The sequence below is a fragment of the Porites lutea genome, chromosome 6 (genome assembly GCF_958299795.1).
Source record: "Porites lutea chromosome 6, jaPorLute2.1, whole genome shotgun sequence".
Taxonomy (NCBI): Eukaryota; Metazoa; Cnidaria; class Anthozoa; order Scleractinia; family Poritidae; genus Porites; species Porites lutea.
The window spans coordinates 25,063,123-25,087,122 of record NC_133206.1 but is presented as its reverse complement, the minus strand read 5'-3'; the positions used below and the strand labels follow the sequence as shown (position 1 = coordinate 25,087,122).

Here is a 24,000-nt window from a genome sequence, read left to right as displayed (position 1 = left end):
GAATTTGCAAAAGCTGTGATTTTAAACCATTTTACTTTAAAACTTGCGAGCTTATGAACACTAGTTAGGAAAAAGTCATTTTCATTATTGAGACAAAATATCAGAAGAGAAAATCAAGAAAATCAGCCTGGAAAACCACTAAAGTTACGCAAAGCTGGTGGTTCTTTATGTCTCTTAACCTACTGCATTGTCGCTTTTGTGCACTGTTTATTCGACATTTTTGCTCTGTTTGCAGTTCCTTGTTCCATTTCTCTGTCTGAATCTAGGGCAACCTTTCCTCTCACGTAGCAAAAGCTAACATCATTTGATATCCCATTGTATTCTACGTTTGAAACATGTCCAGACTTAAAAAGGGTTTTACATGTGTTTCTCTGATCTGTCGAGAACTACTTGTGCCCTTGGTCGCAACTAAACATAAAGTATAAGACTCGGCAACTAATAAGGTATACTAGGTTCACTAGGAGTACCCAGGCATGAGGAGAACCGAAACCATGACTGATCTAAAAAGTGGCTCCAACAAAACGGCCGCTACGCTGTGAAGCTAATTACCAAAGGAAGATTTATTACAGCATCGCGCTCACAGGAGCTCATTTTACAACCACAGTTATGCTTGAATATTCATGACCTTGTTGTGGGTCACTTAACACTTTGTGATGCGAAGACTAATTGAAACCATGAAAATAAATGTTTCTATATGGAACTTCGCTCTTATGCCTTTGCAAATCGGAGAAATCATGTCAAATAACAAAATAATGCAAATTCCTTACTTTTACTGGAGGACGAATGAGAAAAAAGCCGACGAGAAAATGACCTTTTTTCACGATGGAATCTGCCATGTCTGCGATATTGGGTGATGCTTCTGGAAAAATGCATCATGGGATGCTATTCAATCGTCGTCTGCAACTAGCTGATCCTTTCTTCCTCCGTCTGCACCAACCGCAACCCCGCAATCTTTGAGATATCTGCTAAGTTGTGGAACAGTCCAAGTTTTAAGTCGCTCTCTTGTATGTCTAGTCTCCGCCATCTTTGTTTTTGTTTTGCACCCTGGACGGCCCATAATGCTTTGTGTCTCAAGATGACTGCTGCATCGTGGAAAAAGTCCATTGACAGCTGTCAGAACAGGGTATCCTCTGACCAGTATCACCTGATCGTATCATGGGCTTAGGTATCTACCCATCGAGGTCGATTATTTTTTTGAAGTAATCTACTGACAAGTTACTAGTTTTCAAATTATCGCAGTCTCAAGTTCATTTTTTGAAATTAAAATTAAAATTAATTTAATTATTATATTATAATTAAAATTTTGATTTCAAACTGACTTCGGACTCGAAAATTCAGCCAGCTATTACAGGCGGGAAAGGCAGTTGCTTTTGACTTTACACACTATGGTCACGCTCACGTCCAATTTTTATGCTCCCATTAAAATTTTATTGGTCAAAATTTGACAGGTGAGTTAATGCGTAAAATTTCTGCAGCATCTGGAAACTTGTTTACTTTGATAGCTGAAGCTGACTGAGTTTTGTGTCATCTTGTGTGTGTTCAACTGTCTTTTTCCACGGGATGTACAAAATGAAAGAACAGCTGCTTTCAAGATTCTTTTGTTATTCATGGCTGGTTTGTTTATTGGGTGTTTGGTTTAGAAGTACGCCGCTTCTCAAAGTCATCGGAAATCTGATTTCGGGTTTTCAAAAATGACCTTAGTCAGGTTGACCTTGCTTGATGCGTAAGAGGGTTGAAAATTTCTCAAGGGATTCTGGCTTAGATTCAGGACCTGCATCTCGACTGGTAGGCCAGAGTAATTATTGTATTTGATGTTTGTTGTTTTTTTTCTGGTTCAGTGAAGTCGAGCGTCTGACCGCAAATAGAAAGAAAACGTTCCGAACAATTTTGTTTGTAAAAAGAAAGCTTTAAGCGATTTTCTTGACTCGAGTTTATCTTGGAAAATAGCAAACGTAAAACATAAATCTGCAAGGTTTTAAGCTTATATGTGTACATGACTTAGGGTTTTCAGAGACACTTTACTCTCAATACTCGTCTTCAGTTCATGTTGTCTCTGTAAATATTTTGCCCATTATATTTCTTTTATTGATTGTTGATAGTCTCTTTCGCAGTTTTAATCACTTTGCCGGTTGTTTTCAGTCGTACATGAACACTGCTTGTAGGAGTATAATACTGCTGCAAGTGGTGTTCATGTACGCGGCCGCGTGTATCAAACGCTTTTAAAGAGTGACATGTAATAACACCATAAGTAAAAAATAAACATCATAAATTCTGTTATGTTGAACCGTAACTCTATTAATGTTCATTGAAACAACTCCAGCTCGCACTGCAAATTTGGCGCTTGTCAAAAGTGGGAACCGGCTGGTTTCGTTAAAAGCCCATTATTACCCTCATACCACATAGGAGCAGATTGTTCTGACCGAACAGTCCTGACATTATGGAATTATCTTCATGAAAACGTTTTATTATGTGGTCAATTCTATAATTTGTTGTGCTGAGGAAGCACTATTTTCGATTGTCCTGAATATTGAATGAGTGCAATTTGTCTTGCAAAATTGTAAAAAACTGCATAATTATAGGTTAAAATAGGGTAAAAAAGAACAAATTCTGTCCGAGGTGAATGATAAAATAAAAAAGCGCCTCATAGTACTTTTTATCTCAGATATGATGTATAAAAAGTATAAAGGCTGGTTTATACGCCACTAGATTTGTTGGCAAGATTTTGTAAAGTAAATTTGTCAAACACAAAAAATCCGGCCTGATTTTTTTTATTTTGGCCTCCCTTTTAGACAGAGAAATGGAACCTATAAATTACAACGTCTCAATTGGCTGCCACCGAGGACTATCGTGTCTTATAAGCAGCCTTTATACCGTAAAATTATATTTCGGGGCTGTTCAAAGCCGGGTCTAAAGTACAGGTCACATTCCACAGGATAAGAGTACAAGTCACAGCTCCATCGATACATTACCAAACCACACAGATCTCATCGATCTAATAGAGCATTTTGTCAAGAGATTAGGCCTAGGAGACACTTAATGCTGTTCATTTATCTGTAGCACAGTGACTTGTACTCTGACCTGTGGAAAAGTGACCCCTATTCTAGACCTACCATGATGATTGCTATTTTTTGGGTGAACATATAAGACTATTAACTCGATGTAAGATTTGTTTCACTCAAAAGTCACATGAATGTTTCCTAAAGTTAACTGATTTGTCTATTACAAGTTGATTGTTTGATTTAAACCATAAATTTATGAACGGGAGCTTCGCTTTTAGCCTTGGCTAAATCTATATATTAAGCAAAATTTTGTAGGGACAACAAAGAGTATTGTTATTTTTGATAATGGCCTATATATATATTGTTTTTTGCGTTTTCAGGCTTGGATTGCAGACGTTTGTGGCAGATAACTTTCCTCTGAAGTCCACAGAATTTATAAAGGGTGGTCCTCAGTACAATGACTATATCCAAGCATTAGATAAGGTGATTAGCTAAGACCTTTAGAGCACAACCAAAGGTTGCATCAAATTCCCTTAATAAAAAGGTTTTTTATGTATTTGTTAAATCACTCTTAATGGAAAAACAAATCATGTACTGTTCAGGTCTCATTTGAATTGTAAATATCATTCCTGGGGATTAATTAATGATATGCAAATAAGTGTATATAATAGGAAAAACTTTGGCACACTTTGTCCAATTCACTTCACTTTGTGCGACACAAAGTGACACTTGGCTGCTATAAGTATAACCTGTCTTACTCAATGGTGGCCGACGAGTCCAGTTTTTGTCCACCCGCTGCAGAACTAGTAGTTCTAGCTATAGCAGAGTCTATTAATCAGGATGGCCAGCCGATGGTCAAGTACTGGTCCACCAAGTTGTGCTCAGGATGACGGCGGGACCCAAGCCAACGCTCCAGCTATTAAGGTTTCGTGTTTCTGTTATTGTGGTTGTGTATTTGAGTCATCTCATTTAGTCGGGTCTCGTTTTTCATTACTCTATTTGAGTTTTTCCATGTGCTTGTGTGTGGGTTTCTCTGTTTGTCCTAGGGCAAGGGTCTTTCTGTCTTAATTTTTTTTTCCAGTTCCAGGGTGGGTAGCTCCCTTGGTCCTGCGGCATTTCTCAGTAGTCTGCGGTCGTTTTGTTATCAGTCGTGTTAAGTTAACTCCCTCCTGGTCGGGAACTCCGGGTTACTTCTTTGTTGTCAAATCTCTCTTTACTCCCTTTTCCTCCTCTTAGGTTAAAGAAGAAAGCAAATAAGAATGCTAATAAGTGGAGCAGAAAATGGAAACGGAAGTGGGTTTGTGGGTTTGTCAAGCAATTCCTGTTTTTGCAACCTAAAATATCCCAGTCGTGGGTTAATGTAGATGTAGTTTCCGACTGGGAGGGAAACGAGAGTCAAATGTGCATTGGGAACATGTTTTGTTGTCGGACGTTTTGCCACTGATTGGGACGTTAAGGTTAAGGTCCCTGCTGATTTAATTGCTTGTGGCCTCCATAAAAAAATCCACAAGCCTGGGAATTGTTTCTTAAGCCATCACTCGTTCGCACAGGAAATCCTCGGCTGGATCTGTCATAACGTAGATATTTTACTGTTCTATCAACCGTTCTCCGGCTCGGAGTTGTTGCCTTATGGGACAAGGGCTTGGTTCGGATATCCTTTTCATCCTCTAAGAACAATAGGGAAAGTTTCTCTTCGATGCTTGACCTCACTGGCCGCCCAAATCAGGCTAAATGTTTACTCCGTAGCCTTACACCAACAGCTTCCAAATGTACACTTTACACTTAATGGTTTGCTCATAGCAATCTCAATGGCTCTGGTGGGTCTACATTTCCGTGAAAAAGAAGCGACACAGCCTTGCCCTAGATCTCGTTGAACGAGGTGGTTAACCCGACAGGTGCAGCTGCTAAGTAGGCAGATTTTCGTTTTGGTAATGGTGAGGGACTGGCCATAAAGTGTCGGATGGGGTGGGCTGGAAAAATGGAATCTCAGAAGACACATTTTTTGTGGCCCACCCTTCCTAGTTAAGCATAATTATATGTAGCCCACCCTTGAATCCTTACTCAAAAATCAGTGGCCCACCCCCTCATCCCCTTCCCAAGCGTGTGTTATTTTACTAAACTAATACATTAAATACCATTCACTTTGCTCTTTATGATGTCATTCTGAGTCTCCATAGAAATGTTGGGTCATACATGTTGTACATGGCCTTCCAGTTCTGGAGTTAAGAGGCAGTAATATCTCTTTATTCTGTGAGTCGCTTTCATCATCGTCGCTGAACTCACCAACTTCTAGTACAACTACATCATCCTCGATCACTGTCAGAATCACTATCTTCATCTGTGGCCTCGTTATCTTTGTCACAAATACTACTCTGCTGTATCTTGTGGTATTCTCAGTGTGCATGCTAACCATGCGTTGATTGTATTTACTTTCTCTGTTTTCTTCATTTTGCCATGGAATTCTGGTAGAGCTTCGTAATCTTTCATTAGCCTTGGAACTCTTTCCAAGCCTGGATCTGAACAGGGAACTTGTTTAGCACAAAATCACAGAGGGGTTTGCTTTCTGATAACCACCGATAGGATACTCCAGGTACAGTTCTTCCACCTGAACATGCTCTGTCGTGAACGTGTTTAATTTCTTAAAATATGCAGCCCCTGGGATGTTTTTCTGCTTGGAATCTGGCGCCGACCCAAACTGTTGGGAGTCACAATGAAATGATTGCATGTATCTCAGCTGGACCAGGCTCAAGATTGATTCTTTCGGCTTCATTGTTGCCAATGGTCCACGCATTTTGTTCTATTGCTAGCTTATCGCATTTCTTGACATCAGGGGAGAGCGATTCAATTTCATCTTGTGTCAGTCCAACCAGTGCATCATGGAACTTCCATTGTAAGGCGCCACTATCAAGTAGTGCATCAGCAATGCACGCATTAGACCGCTGGGCCCCATTCTGGCCACTGTTGTCTCTTGCTCTATGAATTCTATTCAAGCAATCAGAATTGAGAATTCTACCCATCTCGACGTCCCTGTTTCTCACTTCTACATCGGCTGCTTCCCACACCAGGCTTTGCACCTGTGTTCTTAAGGATGTCTGTCTTGACGGGCAGCATCAGCTGTTTGATGCAGTCGAAGACCTGGTTCAACTTTCTTTGGAGGCGGCCGTATACCCGCCACAAATCTTCTCCAGTAGCTGTAATGTCAATAATTTCTTCCTCCAAGTCCTCCATTATTGATAGAAAGCTGATAGAGAACCAACCTCATCGAAGACAGATCTACAAAGAACCTCCAATTATATCTTACAAACGAGGAAGGTTTCTAAAGGATATACTCGTAAAAGCTAAACTCTAAGAATTAAAAGCTAAAAACACGTGGGTGGAAAGCGTGCATCAGGCTTGTCAACCCTTTATGATATTTCAAGAATGCGCCTACAAATTTCATAGGAAGTGTTTTGGAGATCTTACAAGCCTGAAAAGAAAAAGAATACAGGAAAGCTTGACAACAATGCAAACCCTCGAAGATAAACACAAGAGGATGTACCCCATGGCCAAAGGAGGATCTGCATTCAAAAGAGAAGGAAAACGAAAACAGAAACAAATTAAAAAAGCGCCGGATGGAGCGAGAAAAAAAATGCCGAAGAGTGTATTCTGTAAAAGTTGCAAGCTCATGTTCTTATGGAGATAATGTAGTTGCACGTCATGTCCTAAATCAAGATGTCTTATCAAAACTGGGACAACGTGATGTTAAATAGTTAAAATTGCTCTTTGAGAAAAATCTATGTACAAAAGAAGTAACACAAGTTTGTAACGCTTTAAACCAGTATTTGGAAATAGGCAGTGACAAAGATAATGAAGATGATTTCACTAATGACAGCGGAGCTTTTCGTGCGTGGGTTGAGCCCCATAGCTAGTAAATCTACCCATCCCAGAAAATTTGGTAAACACAAGACCGTACACCGACTGACTGACCGCCCACCTGAGTGACCGTCCATCCGCACCACAGGAAAACCAATGTTTACTTTCACACTTTCCAACTACTTTGGGAGCCCAGGAAAAAACTGATTGCACATCAATGTTGTGATCAACCATGGATAATATCCAGGGATCAATTGCCAGCTGTCAAAGCAAGGTATCCACTGACCAGTATCACCTGACCGTATCGCGGGCTCAGGTGTCGACCCATCGAAGTCGAGTACTTTTTTGAAGTTATCTGCTGACGAGTTACTAGTTTTCGTATAAAATATGTTGTGTTTATGTCACTATGGCCCCGTACTATTAAGATTTTGATTTCAAACTAACCTCGGACGCGAAAATTTAGCCAGTTATCTAGAAATACAGGCGGGAAAGACCTTTTCTTACCAAGGTCACGCGTTTTATGCTCTGATTGGTCCAAATTTGACGGGTGAGTTCATGAGGAAAATTCATGCAGCATCTTGAAAGTTGTTTACTTTGACAGCTGAAGCTGACAGTTTTGTGTCAACTTGTGATGTTTTTAACTGTCTTTTTCCACTGGATGTACAAAATGAAATACAGCTGCTATCAAGAGTCTTCTGTTATTCATAGCTAGTTTGTTTATTGGTTTTTCGGTTGAAAGATGTGTCGCTCGTCAAAGTCGGAAATCCGATTTCGGATGGCATCGTTTTAGTTAATTTCACCTTACTTGATGCGTAAGAGGGTCCAAAAGTCTCAATTAATTCTGGCCTTACTTGATAGCTTTCAGGAGCTGCAACTCGAATGGTAAGCCTGAGTAATTATTGTATTTGAGGTTTGTGTTTTTTATATCTAATTTTGTGAAGTCGAGCACAGTTTATGCGGCAAGTTTATGCATGTTTGCAAGATTGGAGACTTTTCAGCTAGAAAAATCTGGTCCTTTGTATGGGCTTTTAATGACAACGATAAAAAAAATTCCCAAAAGCACCTTTTCGGCCAACCGGACAGGTTCTCACTTTTGACAAGCACCACTGAACTAATTTGCTGTTCGAGCTGTCAAGTGTTTGAATGAACATTAATTAAGTTACCATTTACGCTTCAACATGATAGAGAATTTATGTTCAGGGTTTATTTCCCTTTATTTATAAAACTGTTTATGGCTTTGTTATGTGTAATCTTTTAAAGCCAGTGATATTTATGCTGCTCCTGAAGGCCATCAAGTGGGGCCAGAATCTTGGGGCTTTTACGCCTCGAACAAGGGCAAGTGAGTAAGCTCATTGTTGAAAACGATGCCATCTGAAATCGGATTTCCAATGACTCTAGCAGTGCATTTCTCAACCAAAAGCACAATAAACAAGCCATAACAACTGTATTTCATTTTGCACATCCATTAGAAAAAGACAGTAAAAAACATTACACAAAACTCTGTAAGCTTCAGCTATCAGTAAACAAGTTTCCAGATGCTACATAAACTTTCAGCATAAACTCACCTGTCCAGGGTTTAATTTTTAACCTGGGTTTCTTTTTCTTTTATCAAAAACACTCTCTCAGATAATTTTCTCTATTCTTTTAAGAGTATCTAATCATCAAATTGTAGACAAAGAGAATTAAACTGAATTTGCTTTTTAAGCTCTCTTATCTGAGTTCAAATTTGGGAATGTGAAAAGCATGTAAAAGCCAGTTGAATATTCATGTCGGAGGTCAGTGCGAAATCAAAATTTTCAAAGTGAGGCTCATGAACACGACTTATTTCGTGTGCAATTTAAAAAAAAAATTAACTTGAGCCTACAATCAATTGAAAGTAATAACTTGTCAGCGGATGACTTAAAAAACAGTCAAACTCAGTAGGTCGACACCTGAGCCCGTGATACGGTCAGGTGATACTGGTCAGCGGATACACTATTTTGACAGCTGTCAATTGATCAAAAGATATATGTACAAGATAAGGTTGCAAGCTCCCAAGCTAGCTAGAAAGTGTAGAATTAAACATTGGTATGCCTGTGGTGCGGACGGACGGAAGGTCGGGCGGTCGTGTAAGGACACATGATTGCCACATTTTCTAGGATGGATAGATTTTCTAAGCTATGGGGCTCCGCTCAAAATACAGAATTGAGCCCGTGATCAAATAACATATCGGTGGAAAACTTTAAAAAAATACGTCACCTCAATGGGTAGAAAAATGAGCCGGCGATACAGTCAGTCGATGATGGCCAGTGGATGCTCTACTTTGACAGCTGTCAATTCAGTTCGACTTGTAGTGGGGGCGAACTGCCACATCGTGTACCTGAGCGGATCTGAGCCCACGTTATTAGTTCTCTGATAGTGATCTGCACACGTCCCATTTTGACAGCTGTCAATTGACCTTAATTTGCCTCGCGCATGAAACATTAAACTACGGACAGCCCTGTGCGGCGTAGTTTCGTTTTTATGTTGAATCGGTAGGTGTGACATATTATATCAGCTTATATGTACGGGCAAAACGACTGGTCTTTCATTTGAGCCCGCGAGATGGTCAAGTTATCATTGTCAGCGAATGTTTGATTTTGACAGCTGTCAATCTAATCATACTCGTATGGATAAGTAACATAACTGACAGGCTAGTGTCATGTTGTGCAAGATCAATTGTGACATTTGACATCGGCTTACAGGAAGTGTTGTACGGGTGGGCGTACCCTACGTCATAACCAAACTTTCTCTGATGGATAGTTTACCAAATTTTGTTACCCAAGGTGCTCCGCTACGCGCGCGAGAGCTCTGCTACAAAGGTTTTGATACTTTGAAGGGTTTCTATCAGACTCCTAGGCTGAATATTTTAAAAGCAAGATAAAAAAGAAACAGAGAGAAGGAAAAAAATGTGCATTATGTAACTTAACACTCTCGAATAGTGAGGAGTGTTAAGTTGGTAATAGAAAAGAAATAAACGTAACATAGCATGTAAAGATTGTTTTCATTGGATTTGGAGGGTTGGAATAATCCCCAGCAAGTAAGTCGGGTTCCAGATCACCGATATTCAGTTCAGTCTGTCTTGGGCTTGTCCCTCGTCAGATTGATTCCCCATACCTTATTATAATGTCATGAATAACAATACCCAGGGATGAATATTATACTTTTCACATAAGTTGTTTTCAAATATTTAAGGTATATGACTTATTATGTTGACAGGTGACTTCATTAAGTTCTTATCTAACTTTAAGAAATCCCACAAATAGAAGGTCAATTGTTGTGACTTATGTTGGGGCAAGAGACCTGTCCACCAAGATTGAGTATGCATCGCCTGCACGGGGAGGTCTACTTTTTTTTCCTTCGCAAACCTTCAAAAAGTGCAGAAACAATGCTCTTGTGTAATAGGTTGCATTTGAAGTTCATTCTAGGGGTTAAATATAACATCTTTGCAAATAAAATATTGAAATATTAGTAACACCCTCATCTTCACTCAATTCTCATCTTCCTCAACCAAGTCATTTAGGGAACCATTCTGCAACGATTCTACACAAAAGAGGGCATCGAGCTTCATTCGTTACCAGAGATACGCGATATACCCCAGGGACACAAGCTGAGATCCTTGTTCCTACTTTTAAAATTCGAGGGCTTTTTGTTATGTTATCATTTAGTTTTTGATTATCTTATCTATTTCTGTTAAGGTGTCGTATTTAGTATTGAAGTCAATATGGTCATATTGAAATTGGCCACATTGCCTCGTTATATCATACATTTTTTTTGTTAAATGGCCGGGAGTTCATTCTTTGCATTTCATGGATAAGGGACAAGCTAACAGTGATAGTCAACCTGCTGAAATGCAAGGCTATCTGAATAACATGCCAAACTGATCCATTTGCTTGAGAGGGGTTGAGACAGTGATAACTGCTGTAGTGTTGACTACAGCAAAGGGTTTGATTGCCCTACCGCCATTCATTCATTCAAGTCTCTTGTATCTCAGAGAGCTGTCAAGGAACCCTAACGCTAACTTGGTTTAATTTGTAAAGACAAGAAGACGACAAATTACTGATTCTTCCGGGAAAACCACGCGGGAATAGATAGATGGCCATGAGGGTTTCCAAATTGTTCAATATGATGTACCCCCATTGAAATACCCCAGCCAACATAGTAGTTCGATTGAACTATTAACCGAGGAACAGCATAAAGTTTTTATTGTCTGGACAATAACGTCTTTGTTTAATACAATACACACTAAGAATGAAGATGAAGTGAACTACGGACATACAAATTTAAGTGAAGATGTGATCGTCGCAGTGGTAACTGCAATTTAAGCAATTGCAAATAAACCAAAAACATTTCGGGACTTCAACGTGATTCGAACCCATGGCCTCTGCGTTAGCGATTCAGTGCTCTACCATTTGAGCTATGAAGACCCATACGTACATCGTTTATGTCTTTCTAGCTCCTTGCTGCTTTTGTCACCTCAAGTAGCCTGCTGCTCCTTGAACTCCTCATAACTGTCATATGCCGTGAAAGTCAGCATGTACATGAAGATCAAATTCAGAACTCTCTTGTAGCTTTTATGCAGAGGTAAGTGGTCGTAAATCGTGGTTATCGTCCAACTGATATCAAGATGTAGTCACAAAATCTTGTAGGATTCACGCCCTCTATGAGCGCCAAGTGCTCTCAAAATACTTATCAGCTTATTGATAAAGGTTCGATCGATGAAAAAAAAAAAAATTACAAATTACAACTTTAGAAAAGCACTCTGTACTCTTTAAAAAGATCTTAAAACAATGTTCGAAATTGTTACATCTGGTAAAAAAATATACAAGGAGAGAATAGCGAATACAAGTTATCAAAGGCTTTCTACTGGTTACTGTTATTTTTTAATTTGAATCTAGTTCGATTCTGGGATTGGTCATCCATTTCCTTAATTGTTTCTGGTTTAATGCAAGTAACTTAAGTAGCATAACGTAAAGTGAATTTTTACCCAAGCAGATTGGGACCAGTGCCTGCCCAAGCCAAAGCAGCGATGGATTTGTGCTTTGCAATATTCTTGAATGAGAGAGACTACCGACCTTATTCCCGTCGAGCTGTGGTTGAACGGGTCTGCATCACCTTTCTTTTGAACGCCTCCTCTGTAGCACTGAGAGAGTTTTACCTTGACCATATCAAAGACCTCATGGGAATCATCGAAGGGAAGCAGGCAAAGGTAACTGGTTAATCAACTTTACCTTTGAATTCACGGAGAATTACTCGTTGTCTTACGCCACTAGTAGCCTGTGTTTCTTACTCTTCCTATCCTTAATACAGGCGAATCTTCACTAACGGCCACCTCTGCACAACGGACACCTCTCTACAAAGGCCACTTTTTTGTCGCGGCAAACAGTCATTGACATTATTTAAACCTCACACAACCGCAACAGTCACTAAAGCGTGTCCCGAACTGCCAAAATAACCTCTCAATAACGGCCATTTTTTTTCACCAACTGATGAAAAAGTCAAAAATGGTCATGAAATTTGACCCGTATGGCGTGTTGATGATTAGTTGGGGCAACTGTATTTTGATTGTGTTCCATTTAAACTGCTACATTAAACATAAATGGTCTACGATACTCATGACGAGTGTTGCGAACCTTTCTCGTTTTGTCACGTTAACATTTTGTTTCAAAACATTATTCAAGGTTTTTTGTGAATTTTACCTATACATAATTATTATATATGATTGGATTAACATTATAGTCAGGTCTCTTAGTGCAAAATATGGTCCGGATCGTTACAGACGTGACAAAAGTGTGAAATTGGGCACAGAGCTTCCTTACCATCTTACTTATTAATACTGAAGGGGGTGCCTTTTACAAACGGTTCTAATTACAGATTAAAGGGGGGGGGGGGGGGGTTAAGTTTCATGTATAATAACTAATTGAAGTGAAATGCTTTTCCCTTTGTGTTAAGCCATCAGATGCAAACTTTGAATCCCAAGTGATATCCAAGTTATGCTGCTTTGAGCTGGTCGAAATACTCTACTCTCGCTTTTCCAAGTCTGAACTGAATACGCAAGAATCCATCATCAATAGGGCTTATGTGGGAGAAAATGTCAAGACAGGCAAGGAAATGACCTTGGCAATAACAAGGTAAGATAACAAAATGGTGCTTTATAAATTCAAACATACAAAACTCTATTAGAATAATTTGTTTTTGTTTTAAAGTCCATTGAACTTTAGCCTGGGTTGTTTGTTTTTCATTTCAGGTAATGTTTTCTGTAAGGAAATATCTCTATGCTATTTACCAGTATATAAACCCTCAACGCGTAAGAGTGTAATTTGCGCCAACTGATCGGACGCAGCCTCTTCTACTGAGATGGTCGTTGTGCTGGAGCGCGTGCCAGCAGTTGTGGTGCCTGTGGGCGTGGGCTTTCCGTCCCAGCTAGGACTGTAACAGTGGCCGTAGTGGAGTCCTTTAAAGCTTCCACGTCTTTGCTGGTATTTTTAGCAGTGGAGTTGGAGGGCGTTGACTTAGAACGCTCGCCTGAGGCGCTGCTGGATAGGCTCTTGCCAAAAGACATAGCTTTTCTACAAAGAATACGTAGATCAACAAAGTAGAGTTCGAGGGTGGCCTTGTAAATTGCTGTTTTGGTTTTTGTTTTGGTTTTTTTGGTGAAGATAAGGGGGTGAGCTAAAATACTATAATAGAGACCTTTAGAGTCTAAGACGAGGACGACTACGAGTACGAGATTTTCTCAGTTACTAAGTAGTGCGCGCGGAGGCCAGCCTAGTAAACAGGAAAAGGCAACACAGGAAAAAATTCACGAGAGTGAATCACGTAACTGGCGACCGGCAATTAAAACAAGTAAATAAATGAACGCTAAATACTTGGGTTCATACTAGATAACCAAGTCTGTCTTAGCAATTTCTTAAGTCGAGTAAAAATCGTACTTCTGAATTGCCAAGTCCAATATGCGCAATTTCCGACTTAGGAGCGGCAAACCCAAATAGGCTAAGTCATTCTCAAGTCTCTTGTAAACATGACTTAAGGCTTGCTTAGGCGACATGTTGAGTCAATAATAAGGAAAACCTGTCATAAAAGCAGGAAATTTATCGGGGTCAAGATCCCGCGTTTTGGCGAAAGAAAAGCAAGCATTTTATGGCGCTTGGAAGACCACTTCAAATGCGATTTTTTACCATATTCTACCGGACGTTTCCTTGTCCTAGTCCTCAGCGAATCGTTTTCCGCGAAGAAAGCTTGTGGCAAATAGGTTTTCACTCCCTTGTGCCAAATCTCCAATCATTCTTTCCCAGAGAAACGTGAGGTTTTGCAGTGTTGCCTTTGCAAATTAAGCAAAAACACCACTGTGGCAACTATAGTGATCTCACGGCCTCTCGGTCTCATTGTCGACTAAGTTTCCGTTAGCAACTTTGACGTAAACCAAAGAAAAAGGTCTTTGTCACTTATCATAACACAGCTTGACAGGTGTGCATGAAAAAAATAAATTTTCCATCTGAACGACTAAGCATACTTAGACTGACTTAGGTCTTGACTTAAGCTTAGCCTCGGTAAGACCGACTTAGTGTCTAGTGTGAACTCAAGTATTATCAAGCAAACTCAACCATTTCGGCACAGCCCCACTTGACTTACGTCAGGGCCAAAATCCCGAACGAGATCTAAATCATGTTTTAAGACTTTGGCTACAGTTCGTCCACCAACGCCGTACCATTAACAGATAGAGTCGGGTGATTGAATGGCAAACTTTGCAATATAGCAGTGGGCGTTAGAATCAGTGATCAGATGGTGAATCGCAAACATTAGAACCCGCCAAAATTTTGTGCCACCCGGTATCCAAGAAATGACTCGATATAAAATTACATTATCTGCGGTGCATATGTTTGTTTTATATAAAATGGTCATCCTAATCAGCATCCATTGTTTCAGTCATTCAACCCCGTATTTCAAAGGCCTCCTCGGACTTTTTCGATTGTTGATTTTTACCGGATAGTAAAAGTCCTTACACGCGATTAACTTCGTGATGTCTACTGAACGATATTTCTACGGAACATGACTGAGTTTTTAAAGTTACCTTATTCCCACTACTTCCTGTAGTATTTTATTTCGCAATTTTTGGGGAAAAAAAGACAAGTCGTAGTAAATTTCACGACTTTCACGACGAGTTAGACTGCGAAGGGAAAAAAACGGATGGTGGTATAACGGGAGGAGAAATGTGTACTTTCAATTCAAGGGATGTATAGAACTACAACCGTCGAGTTTGCGCCTTATAGCAGCACTTAAATTTGTATAAAGTACAATATTATCCTAATCTTGGTGATTTTAAATTTTGGAAATTCTTTTTTTTTTTCTGGAAACCTTGAAATTTGCTTAAATTAGAGAGACAAGGTTACTTATGTTTGAGGATAGGATACCTTTACTAATTTCGCGATTGCTTTCCAGGGCGGCTCGTGCTGCAATAGTTGAGGACATGCGCGGAGAGACAGTAGCTCTTGAATTGAGGCGACAGTACCATTGCTATGCCTACAATTGTCTGGTCGCTATAATCTCCTGTACACAAACAGAGCTCAAGTTTTATGTTGGTCTTCTCTTCTCGGAGAATCCTGTCAAGGTTGGTTAACATTTGAAGCATCCATTCGAAAATCCGTATTGGCAGACTTGATTAAAGCGTGCTTTTTTACTTATTGTTGGTGAGACACGTCAGCTATATTTTCTCTTTTTTTCTAGGGTCAGCTGCTGTTAGATAACTTGGTCGATTGCACCAAGACTTACGAATTTGAAGTGGAGCTTTCTGTAAGTTATGAGTAACAAATGTATTTTTGCAACGTATTAGCTGAATAGCCCTTATGCATGTTCGCGTCAGACGGGCAAGTTTCACTAAAGAGCCTCGTTTTGTAATTGTAATATTGCGAAGTTTTGCATAAGAGTTGAAAAGAATACCTACGCAGAAAGAGTGCAAATACGAAGAATTATGCTTACAAACGAGGCTTAGCAGTGAAATTTGCTCGCCTGTTGAAATCCTGCATAAGAGCTAATGATGTCCGTTTTAAAGTCAACCAAGTTTTTGTCGTTTGTGTTGTAATAGGCCCCCATTGAGAGAAGAAAGCAGATGACAGCAATAAGAAAAGAGGCACGCTCTCAGAGTTTAGAAGAAAATTCCAAAAATGGAACTCCTGGGTTCACTGGTGAGTTTTTGAGTTTATGGGTTATTTGGGATGGGGGAAAAGTGCTCTCTTAAGTAGTCATCTGCACAACTTCGACGTGAAGCTTTTCTTTATGACTACGCTCAAAAAAATAGAGCACTCCATGACAGATGACGTCAAAATATGGTAAGAACAGAAAAGTGGCACAGGAGCAGTAGGCGAATGTTTCACTGATATTGATACTAAATTGTGACGTCGTCTGTCGTCTTTAACTGAGAGGATGCATGGCAGCATGGAATCTATTCATTTTATACAGTTGCAAACTTACCTCGTGTTCGGTGAGTGTAGACTCCCAAGCAATTTTAGTGTTTACTTAATCGAAGCAGAACAACCATGAACTGAGGTGGTTCCAGAACTATCTTACGAGTCGATGTTAATCTGTATATATGGCAGCACGCATTCTGCACCTCAGCAGATAAAATCTGCCGTCCTACAGGGGTTCATACTTGGTCCGATTTTGTTTTCGATTTGCATCAATGACTTGCCCAACTGTTTACTTCAGTCAAAGATCCTACTTTATGCGGACGGTGCTGTCCTTTTCCAACAAACTCCTATGTTTCCTGTTTGCTGATGACTCTAACGTTCTCTATGCCCATAAAGACTTAAAGATCATCGAATTTATAGCGGAGCTCTCGCGCACGCGAAGCGCGCGCATCGGAGCACTATGGGTAACAAAATTTGGTAAACTATCCATCCGAGAAAATTTGGTTATGACGTAGCGTACGCCCGCCCGCCCACCTGTGCACACACTTCATGTAAACCAATGTTAAATGTCACAATAGATCTTGCACAACTTGACTAGCCAGATATGTAAGATTGACAGCTGCCAAAATCAGACGTCCACTGACAATTATCACATGACTATCTCGCGGGCTCAGATGAAAGACCAGTCGTTTTGGCCCTTTATATAAGCTGATATAATATGTCACACTTACCAATTCAACATAAAAACAAAACTACGCCGGGCAGGGCTGTCAGTCGACTGACATTCGGTAAAGTTATATTTGCAAGCCAGATTAAGGTCAATTGACAGCTGTCAAAATGGGACATGTGCAGACCACTATCAGAAAACTAATAACGTGGGCTTAGGTTCGCTCAGGTACACCATCTGGCATTTTCCACTACAAGCCGTACAGATATGTGTTACTCACACTGGTAGTCTGTTAATTCGAATATTCACCACTCTAATGAAGGTTGATTGACAGCTGTCAAACTAGAGTATACGCTGACCATCATCACCTGACTGTATCGCAGACTCATTTTTCTATCCATTGAGGTCACATAGTTTTTAAAGTTTTTCTGCTGATATTTTATTTGATCACGCACTCAATTCGAAGCCCCAGAGATTGGAAAATCTATCCATCGTAGAAAATTCGGCAATCACGTGACCGTACACCAACCACCCAACCTTCCGGCCGTCCGCACCACAGGCATACCAATGTGTAATCTCAAACTTTCTAGCTAGTTTGGGAGCCTGCAACCTGATATTGTATATTCATGTTTTGATTAATTGACAGCTGTCAAAATAGTGTTTCTGCTGACCAGTATCGCTTGCCTGTATCTCAGGCTCGGGTATCGACCCACTGAGTTCGAGTGTTTTTTGAAGTTATCCGCTGACAAGTTGCTACTTTTCAAATGATCGCAGGCTCAAGTTCAATTTTTTTAAAATGCATATGAAATAAGTCGTGTTCAGGAGCCGCACTTTAAAAATTTTGATTTCAAACTGACCTTGGACGCGATAATTCAACCGGCTTTTACATGCAGGGAAGGCAATCGCTTTTGCTTTCTCACTGTCACGCGTTGATCACGCTCTACGTCCAATTTTAATGTTCTGATTTGTCAAAATTTGACAGGTGAGTTCATGCGGAAAATTTATGCTGCGTCTGGACTTTTAACTGAAGAAAATTTATCAGGGAAGACCCATAATAATTCAGTTGCAGTAAAAATAAGTAAAACAGTGGGGCTAATGGCGAGGTTGAGATGTATCATTCTCACTTGTACCTTATCAGGTACTAATTGCACCTTATCGAACTTGCAGTCTTATCTCTTGGGGCAATGCTTGTAAAACTTCCCTTGACCAAATTCTTGTTCTTGAAAAACGCTCACTGCGTTTAATATATTTTGATGAAACAGGCGATATCTGTTTTTTTGTTAATGCAAAAATTCTACCATTACAAGATATATTTTTTTAATCCTTTGTAACCTTATGTATGATGTAAGTGAAAACACTACTCCGGCAAATATTGTGAAATTGTTGTCTTGAATTTCTTTTGTTCATTCTTACAATACACTCACCTCAACCTCTGAACATTTTCATACAAAAGAATCGGCTCAATGACAAACGAAATGCTTTTCTCACGTGTTGGGGTCAAAATTTGGAACAGGTTACCTCAAATTCTTAAAAAAAAAAAAAAAAAAAAAAAAGCCTTTAAAAGAAAACTCCAACATTGACGTTGACACGATTATTGTGAAAATGAAAAAGTAATTCTTTTGTCCTTTATTTTTATAGTTCTCTCGTTTTTTCCCTTGTTAGTCTCGCTTGCGTAAGCAGCGAAACTCATAATCTGCAACGCATTTTTTGCGTGGGGAGGGGGGGTACTCCCTCATATAGACCATATAGGTATGTGCGGCACTAAAGGGTATGGTTTTTAGCCGTTTTGGCCTGAAATAGGGTATCAGTTTCGACCATTTAGTTCTGAAATAGGGTATGGTGTGTCCACTCTAGTCTTGAATTCTTCATCATTTGGCGATAAGGCCATTTCCCTTTTAATGTTACACCATCCTTGTACGTGCCATAAGAGCTTGTCTCGTGCTCCGGTCACGCACCGGGCTCTAGAGCTTCAGGTCTGAAATAGGGTATCAAATTTTTGATCAGGTCTGAAATAGGGTAGGGAAAATCATAGATTTTCGCCTGAAATAGGATAAGCGTTTCAGGAAGCATGCTGCATACCCCCACCCAATTTTGCTGGAAGTAGCCACCGGGGTTTTTCGTCGTATTCTATACACAAATGGGGGCTGATTGTGCCAGGCGTTCCTTGCGGAGACCGTGAAAACTAGGACTAAGAATCGTTGCATGATCTAAGCCACGTATTTTTAGGAAAGATTAAATTTAGAGCTTCTTCTGAAACGTGTCGGTCCACGAATTATATCGCTTGAAAGCGTTGATTACTTTGGAACAAGTGAACACTACTGAGTAGATGAAAAAAAAAGAATCTTAATTAGCAGAACTGCGATGGTCGGGTGTTGTAAACTTTCGTTGTATGCAAATGGGTCTTGTGATGGGCATGCGGGTTATTTTCGGTGATAATTGACATGACGTCCCATGTAAATCACTTTTTTGATCTCTGGCAGTGATGTAATTTCTCTGGAATCGAGGCCCTTGAATTTTCTTGTATTTATACAGGCGTATCGCCTGCAACCGTGTAGACGTATTTTCAGTCGTCGCTAACACTCGTACTAAATCAGTTCAGAAACAAGTAAAAAGTATTGACGTTGATAAAGTATTACTAAAAAACATTTAGCGAGTAAATCCTGTTTCGTGTAGAGTTAATCGCCTCCTCGTTTCTCGATCTAATCTCCGAGCAGGCGAGACTGATGGCCCCTGTAAGCACGTTCTTGTTTTTAGACAGAATAGTATTCGTATATCGTACATCTAATTTTTGTATTAATTCAGGTGGTGGATAATCAAGTAGCCTGGCCTGCCTCGAATAGCCTTGTTAACTGCTGGCCAGTCCTTAAATTTATTGTAATTTCTAATGAATTCAATTAAAAAGTTGAAAGATTTCTTCCAGTTTAGGCATCTTAAAGTCACCAAGAACGCTTTTTGTCTTGGTTTCTGCGGTTTTCTTACTTATATACAGCCCCTGCTAAACTTGCTTTTTCTCTTGACATTAGGCCACTCAGTTCATTACATCTGCTCTCAGTACCTTGCCGACAGTAGTCTCAGTGAGGATGTTAGCCAGTATGATTTTTCTACCCCAGTCCAGGTAAAATTTAGTTAGTGAGACCTTAAGAGTGGCTTTCCGAGAAGATCAACTATACGTATGCAGGATAGAAAAATTCGATTTTCCCAAATTTTACTAGGATGAAGGCCTTAATTAACTTGTTTCAAAACTGTAACTTTAAAGTTGCTTAGTATTTCATTTTCTTCTCTAGACAGCTTTTCCAGTGACGAGTACTTTTATAGTATTGGTGTCAAATACTCAAGTAAAATTTTTACAAGTATGTGTTACCTCAATAAAGCCTATCTTTGTATCTCAGGAAGAAACGATCATTTGGTGCATGTCATGTCAAACTGTTGTCGTGACCAGGTCACAGCTCACCTAAACAGGTATCCCATGCTCGTGGAAAGTTCTTCCATTGATTGTTAGTAGGCTCTTTCACAATTTTAATTACTGTGTCGGTTGTTTTCAGTCGTACATGAACATCGCATGCGGGAGTACTCAAAATTCTGCGTGTATCAAACGCTTTTATAGATTACACATAAGCTTAACAAAACCATAAATAAGAAATAAACGTTATAAATTCTTTATTATGTTGAGACGTAAACGTCTTAATGTTCATTCAAACACTTCGCTAGAGCTCGCACTGCAAATTTGGTGCTTGTCAAAAGTGAGAACCGGCTGGCTGTATAAATGATTTTGGAATTTTTTGGGACATTTTCGTTAACAGCCCATTATTACCCAGCATACCACATAGGAGCAGATTGTTCTGGCTGAACAGTCCCGACATTATGTGATTCTCTTCCTGAAAACGTTTTATAACGTCGGTGGTCAATTCTATAATTTAATTTTATGCTATAAAGGCCGGCTATAAGACACGATAGTCCTCGCTGGCAGCCAGTTTTACAAGTTGTAATTTATAGGTTACATTCCTCTGTCTAAAAGGGAGGCCAAAATAAAAAAAATCAGGCCGGATTTGTTGTGTTCAACAAGTTTACTTTAAAAAAAAACCTTGCCGACATATCTGCAGGTGATGTGTAAACCAGCCTTTCATACTTTTTTTACATCTTATCTGAGATAAACAGTACTATGAGGTGCTGTTTTTTTTATCATACAGACCGCGGACAGAATATTTTCTTTTTTGCCCTATTTAAACGTATAATTCTTCAGTTTTTCAGAATTTTGCAAGACAAATTGCACTCATTCAATAATCAGGATAAGCGCAGCATGCGCCTCCTTTGCACAAAATATTTCAGGGCTGTCCAATTAACCCTAGAAAATAAAGGTGGTGTAGGTGGGCGACTAGGTTTTTTTGTTTATGAAAAATTTGTTTTCCAGGCCTAATCTACTGTGACCGAAGATGATTGCTTTTTTTTTGGGTGTACATATAAGACTATTAACTCGATGTAAAATGTGTTTCACTCTTGAACTGTTTGCAAATTATTTTCTCTGAAATCACTTAGCCTTCCCCTTAAAAGTCACATGAATGTGCCCTAAAGTTAACTGATTTGTGGATTACGAGTTTATTGTTTGATTTAAATTATAAATTTATTGACGGGAGCTTCTCTTAGTCCTGGTAAAATCTATATGTCAGAAAATTCTGGTTTCAACTTCGTTTAGATCTGACAGCGGTAAATGACTATTAAAAGGTGATATTTTAATACTTTACATCAATAACTTTTAGCCATTACGGATTTACATTTTTCGTGGTTAGAAAACTAACTTGAAAGTTACAATTTTCAAACAAGTTAATTAAGGCCTTCATCCTGGCAAAATTTGGGAAAATCGCATTTTTTTTATCCTGCTGATCTTCTCAGAAAGCCGCTGTTAATAATCATACACAAATTCTTTTTATAATAGCACAGAAACAATGTGACAACGCACGCATTTTAGGCATTCTCCTAGTGAACAGTTAATGACATGTGCAAGAGCAGTAATTATTCGAAATCTGTCCCATTGGAACTACACTTTACATACTTTTTCTGCAGGCCTATTCTGTAACTGACGTTACTACAGTTCCTCACAGAGCTAGTGAAAACAGCACAAGCACAGAAACTAAGGTAAAACATAATTATGTCGTTATAGCTTGCAAAGCAGGTGTACTTTTTAGTGCAAACGATTTGGACGTTGAGCTGACAGAGAGTTGGGGCGAGCAGGAGCTTATCACTGGGCGAGTCAAAAAATGATTCCAATGGAGAGGTTGACGGGTCAAAATAGGAGAGGGGTAGGGGAGGAAAAATATGTTTTCACGCAGCCATTGTTCGTTTGGCGAACGCCGTACACTGGATAGGATAGACGGTGGCTGTGATTGGTGCAGTTTTGGATTTTCGATTGCTAGCTGTCAATCAGGGTCACATAGGTGATATAGACTTTCCGGCCCTACCGCACGGAGTATTTTACCCTGATCCGGATCTGGAAAATTTTGTTTGTGCTCTGGAGGAAGTTCTTTCGGTTCTCTGGAATCTGCATTTTGGCCTCAAGTGAAGGAAATCTTAAGAGTAAACCTGCATGCATGATCGTTGTTTGATCACTGTAAGTTATTTCGACGATCAGTTGTCCAAAGCCTCTCTGACTTGACCATGGTAGCAACTGACGAGAAACGCTTTGGTTCCGAAACTGCCGTCTTCCTTTAGGACTTATAACAGAAACTGGTACTACCAGAAAAGTTGCACAGTCTGTAAGCTAAAGCACCAGTAGTGGAGCAGCTACAGGATATCGCGCTCCAGTTTAAAGATTCACTTTAAAGATTCCAGTTTAAAGATTCACTTAATCGTATCAGGGCCTAAAGAATGATCTTGACTGCCTATTCACAGCGCAATTCTCCATAGTTGCTGTAGATTCAGTTTAAGCTACAAGTCAGATCTGTGGATCACTGTCCTTGAGAATTCAAAATCTTGCAAACGACACTAAATAGCTGGGCCTAGCGCAAAACAAAGCAGGGTATCCACAGGGCACCCACATAGTGTGTGTAACCAATTGTTATTTATAGTAAATGTACTGGATTTACCGTTTGCCTCACCCATAGCGATACATCGCTAAGTATGTATATAAACCAATGTTAAATAAACGTTGAATTACCTTACCTGTAGTAACTTGTCATCCATTTGCCTCAAAAGCGGTTTTGAGGCAAAAGGATGACTATAAACGACAATTAAAGTAATTCAACGTTTATCTAACATTGAATTATATACATACTTAGCGGTATATCGCTATGAGTGAGGCAAACAGTAAATCCAGTATATTTACCATAAGATAGCATTGGTCACACATACAGATGGTGTGGTCGCCCTGTGGGAAAACCTCTGATTCTCTCAAGCGAACTTTAAAGTCACGTTTCACACTATCACGAGCTTACAGCATGGGCCGTGTTTGGGCTGTCAACATTTTATTTCCGTTATTGTTGGAGTAAATTTGAGGCTTCCGGAAAAAATAAATGAACTTGATTTTCATTGGCTGCGATTGCATTTCCGGAAAATCAGTCAGTCGCAACTAATTAGGAGGCGTTCAGCAATTTCAAAGGCTCTTTGGGCAGGCGTTTTTTTCTTTTTCTTCCCACCTCTACCCCTTGCCTACCCCTCCTCCCTCAGTTTTTTCGTTGGTTTCACGATAGCAGCCGCGATCAATGTACCTCCGGGTCGTGCTTTAGGGTCAAAATTGCAAATTTTTCACGACTCCATTGTCTCGCAATTCCCAGTAGAGACTAGTACTTGAGTACAAAGAAAACCAAACCGAATATAGAAAAATGATTAGAAAGCCTCGGAGTCATGTTAGAATTTTAATATATTGGCCGTGGGCTATCTTTAGCGCGTTTTCTGGGCTTTACATGTACCTCACTGTTTTCGTTTTTCGTTTCCTTCCTGTGACTGTGTGATTCCAGAAAATATCCATCCCCCCCCCCCCACGGATGGTTCTTTCGTGTAGACCTCCCCACCCCCACGGAATTTCCGTTCCAGAGGGGTCATGTATAACCGCCCCCCCCCCCCCCCAGGA

At 39.8% G+C, this 24,000-nt stretch overlaps 1 protein-coding gene across 1 annotated transcript in view; it reads left to right on the top strand.

Moving 5' to 3' along the window:
- The window catches only part of LOC140940209 (DNA-dependent protein kinase catalytic subunit-like), a 296,315-nt gene that overhangs the window by 143,016 nt on the left and 129,299 nt on the right, over nt 1–24,000 (top strand). The window contains exons 52-60 of the mRNA XM_073389127.1: nt 3,380–3,482; nt 11,326–11,453; nt 11,865–12,078; nt 12,822–13,000; nt 15,309–15,477; nt 15,594–15,659; nt 15,952–16,051; nt 19,964–20,055; nt 21,999–22,070. Coding sequence (XP_073245228.1) covers nt 3,380–3,482; nt 11,326–11,453; nt 11,865–12,078; nt 12,822–13,000; nt 15,309–15,477; nt 15,594–15,659; nt 15,952–16,051; nt 19,964–20,055; nt 21,999–22,070 — 1,123 coding nt within the window. The remainder of the gene's footprint in view (nt 1–3,379; nt 3,483–11,325; nt 11,454–11,864; nt 12,079–12,821; nt 13,001–15,308; nt 15,478–15,593; nt 15,660–15,951; nt 16,052–19,963; nt 20,056–21,998; nt 22,071–24,000) is intronic.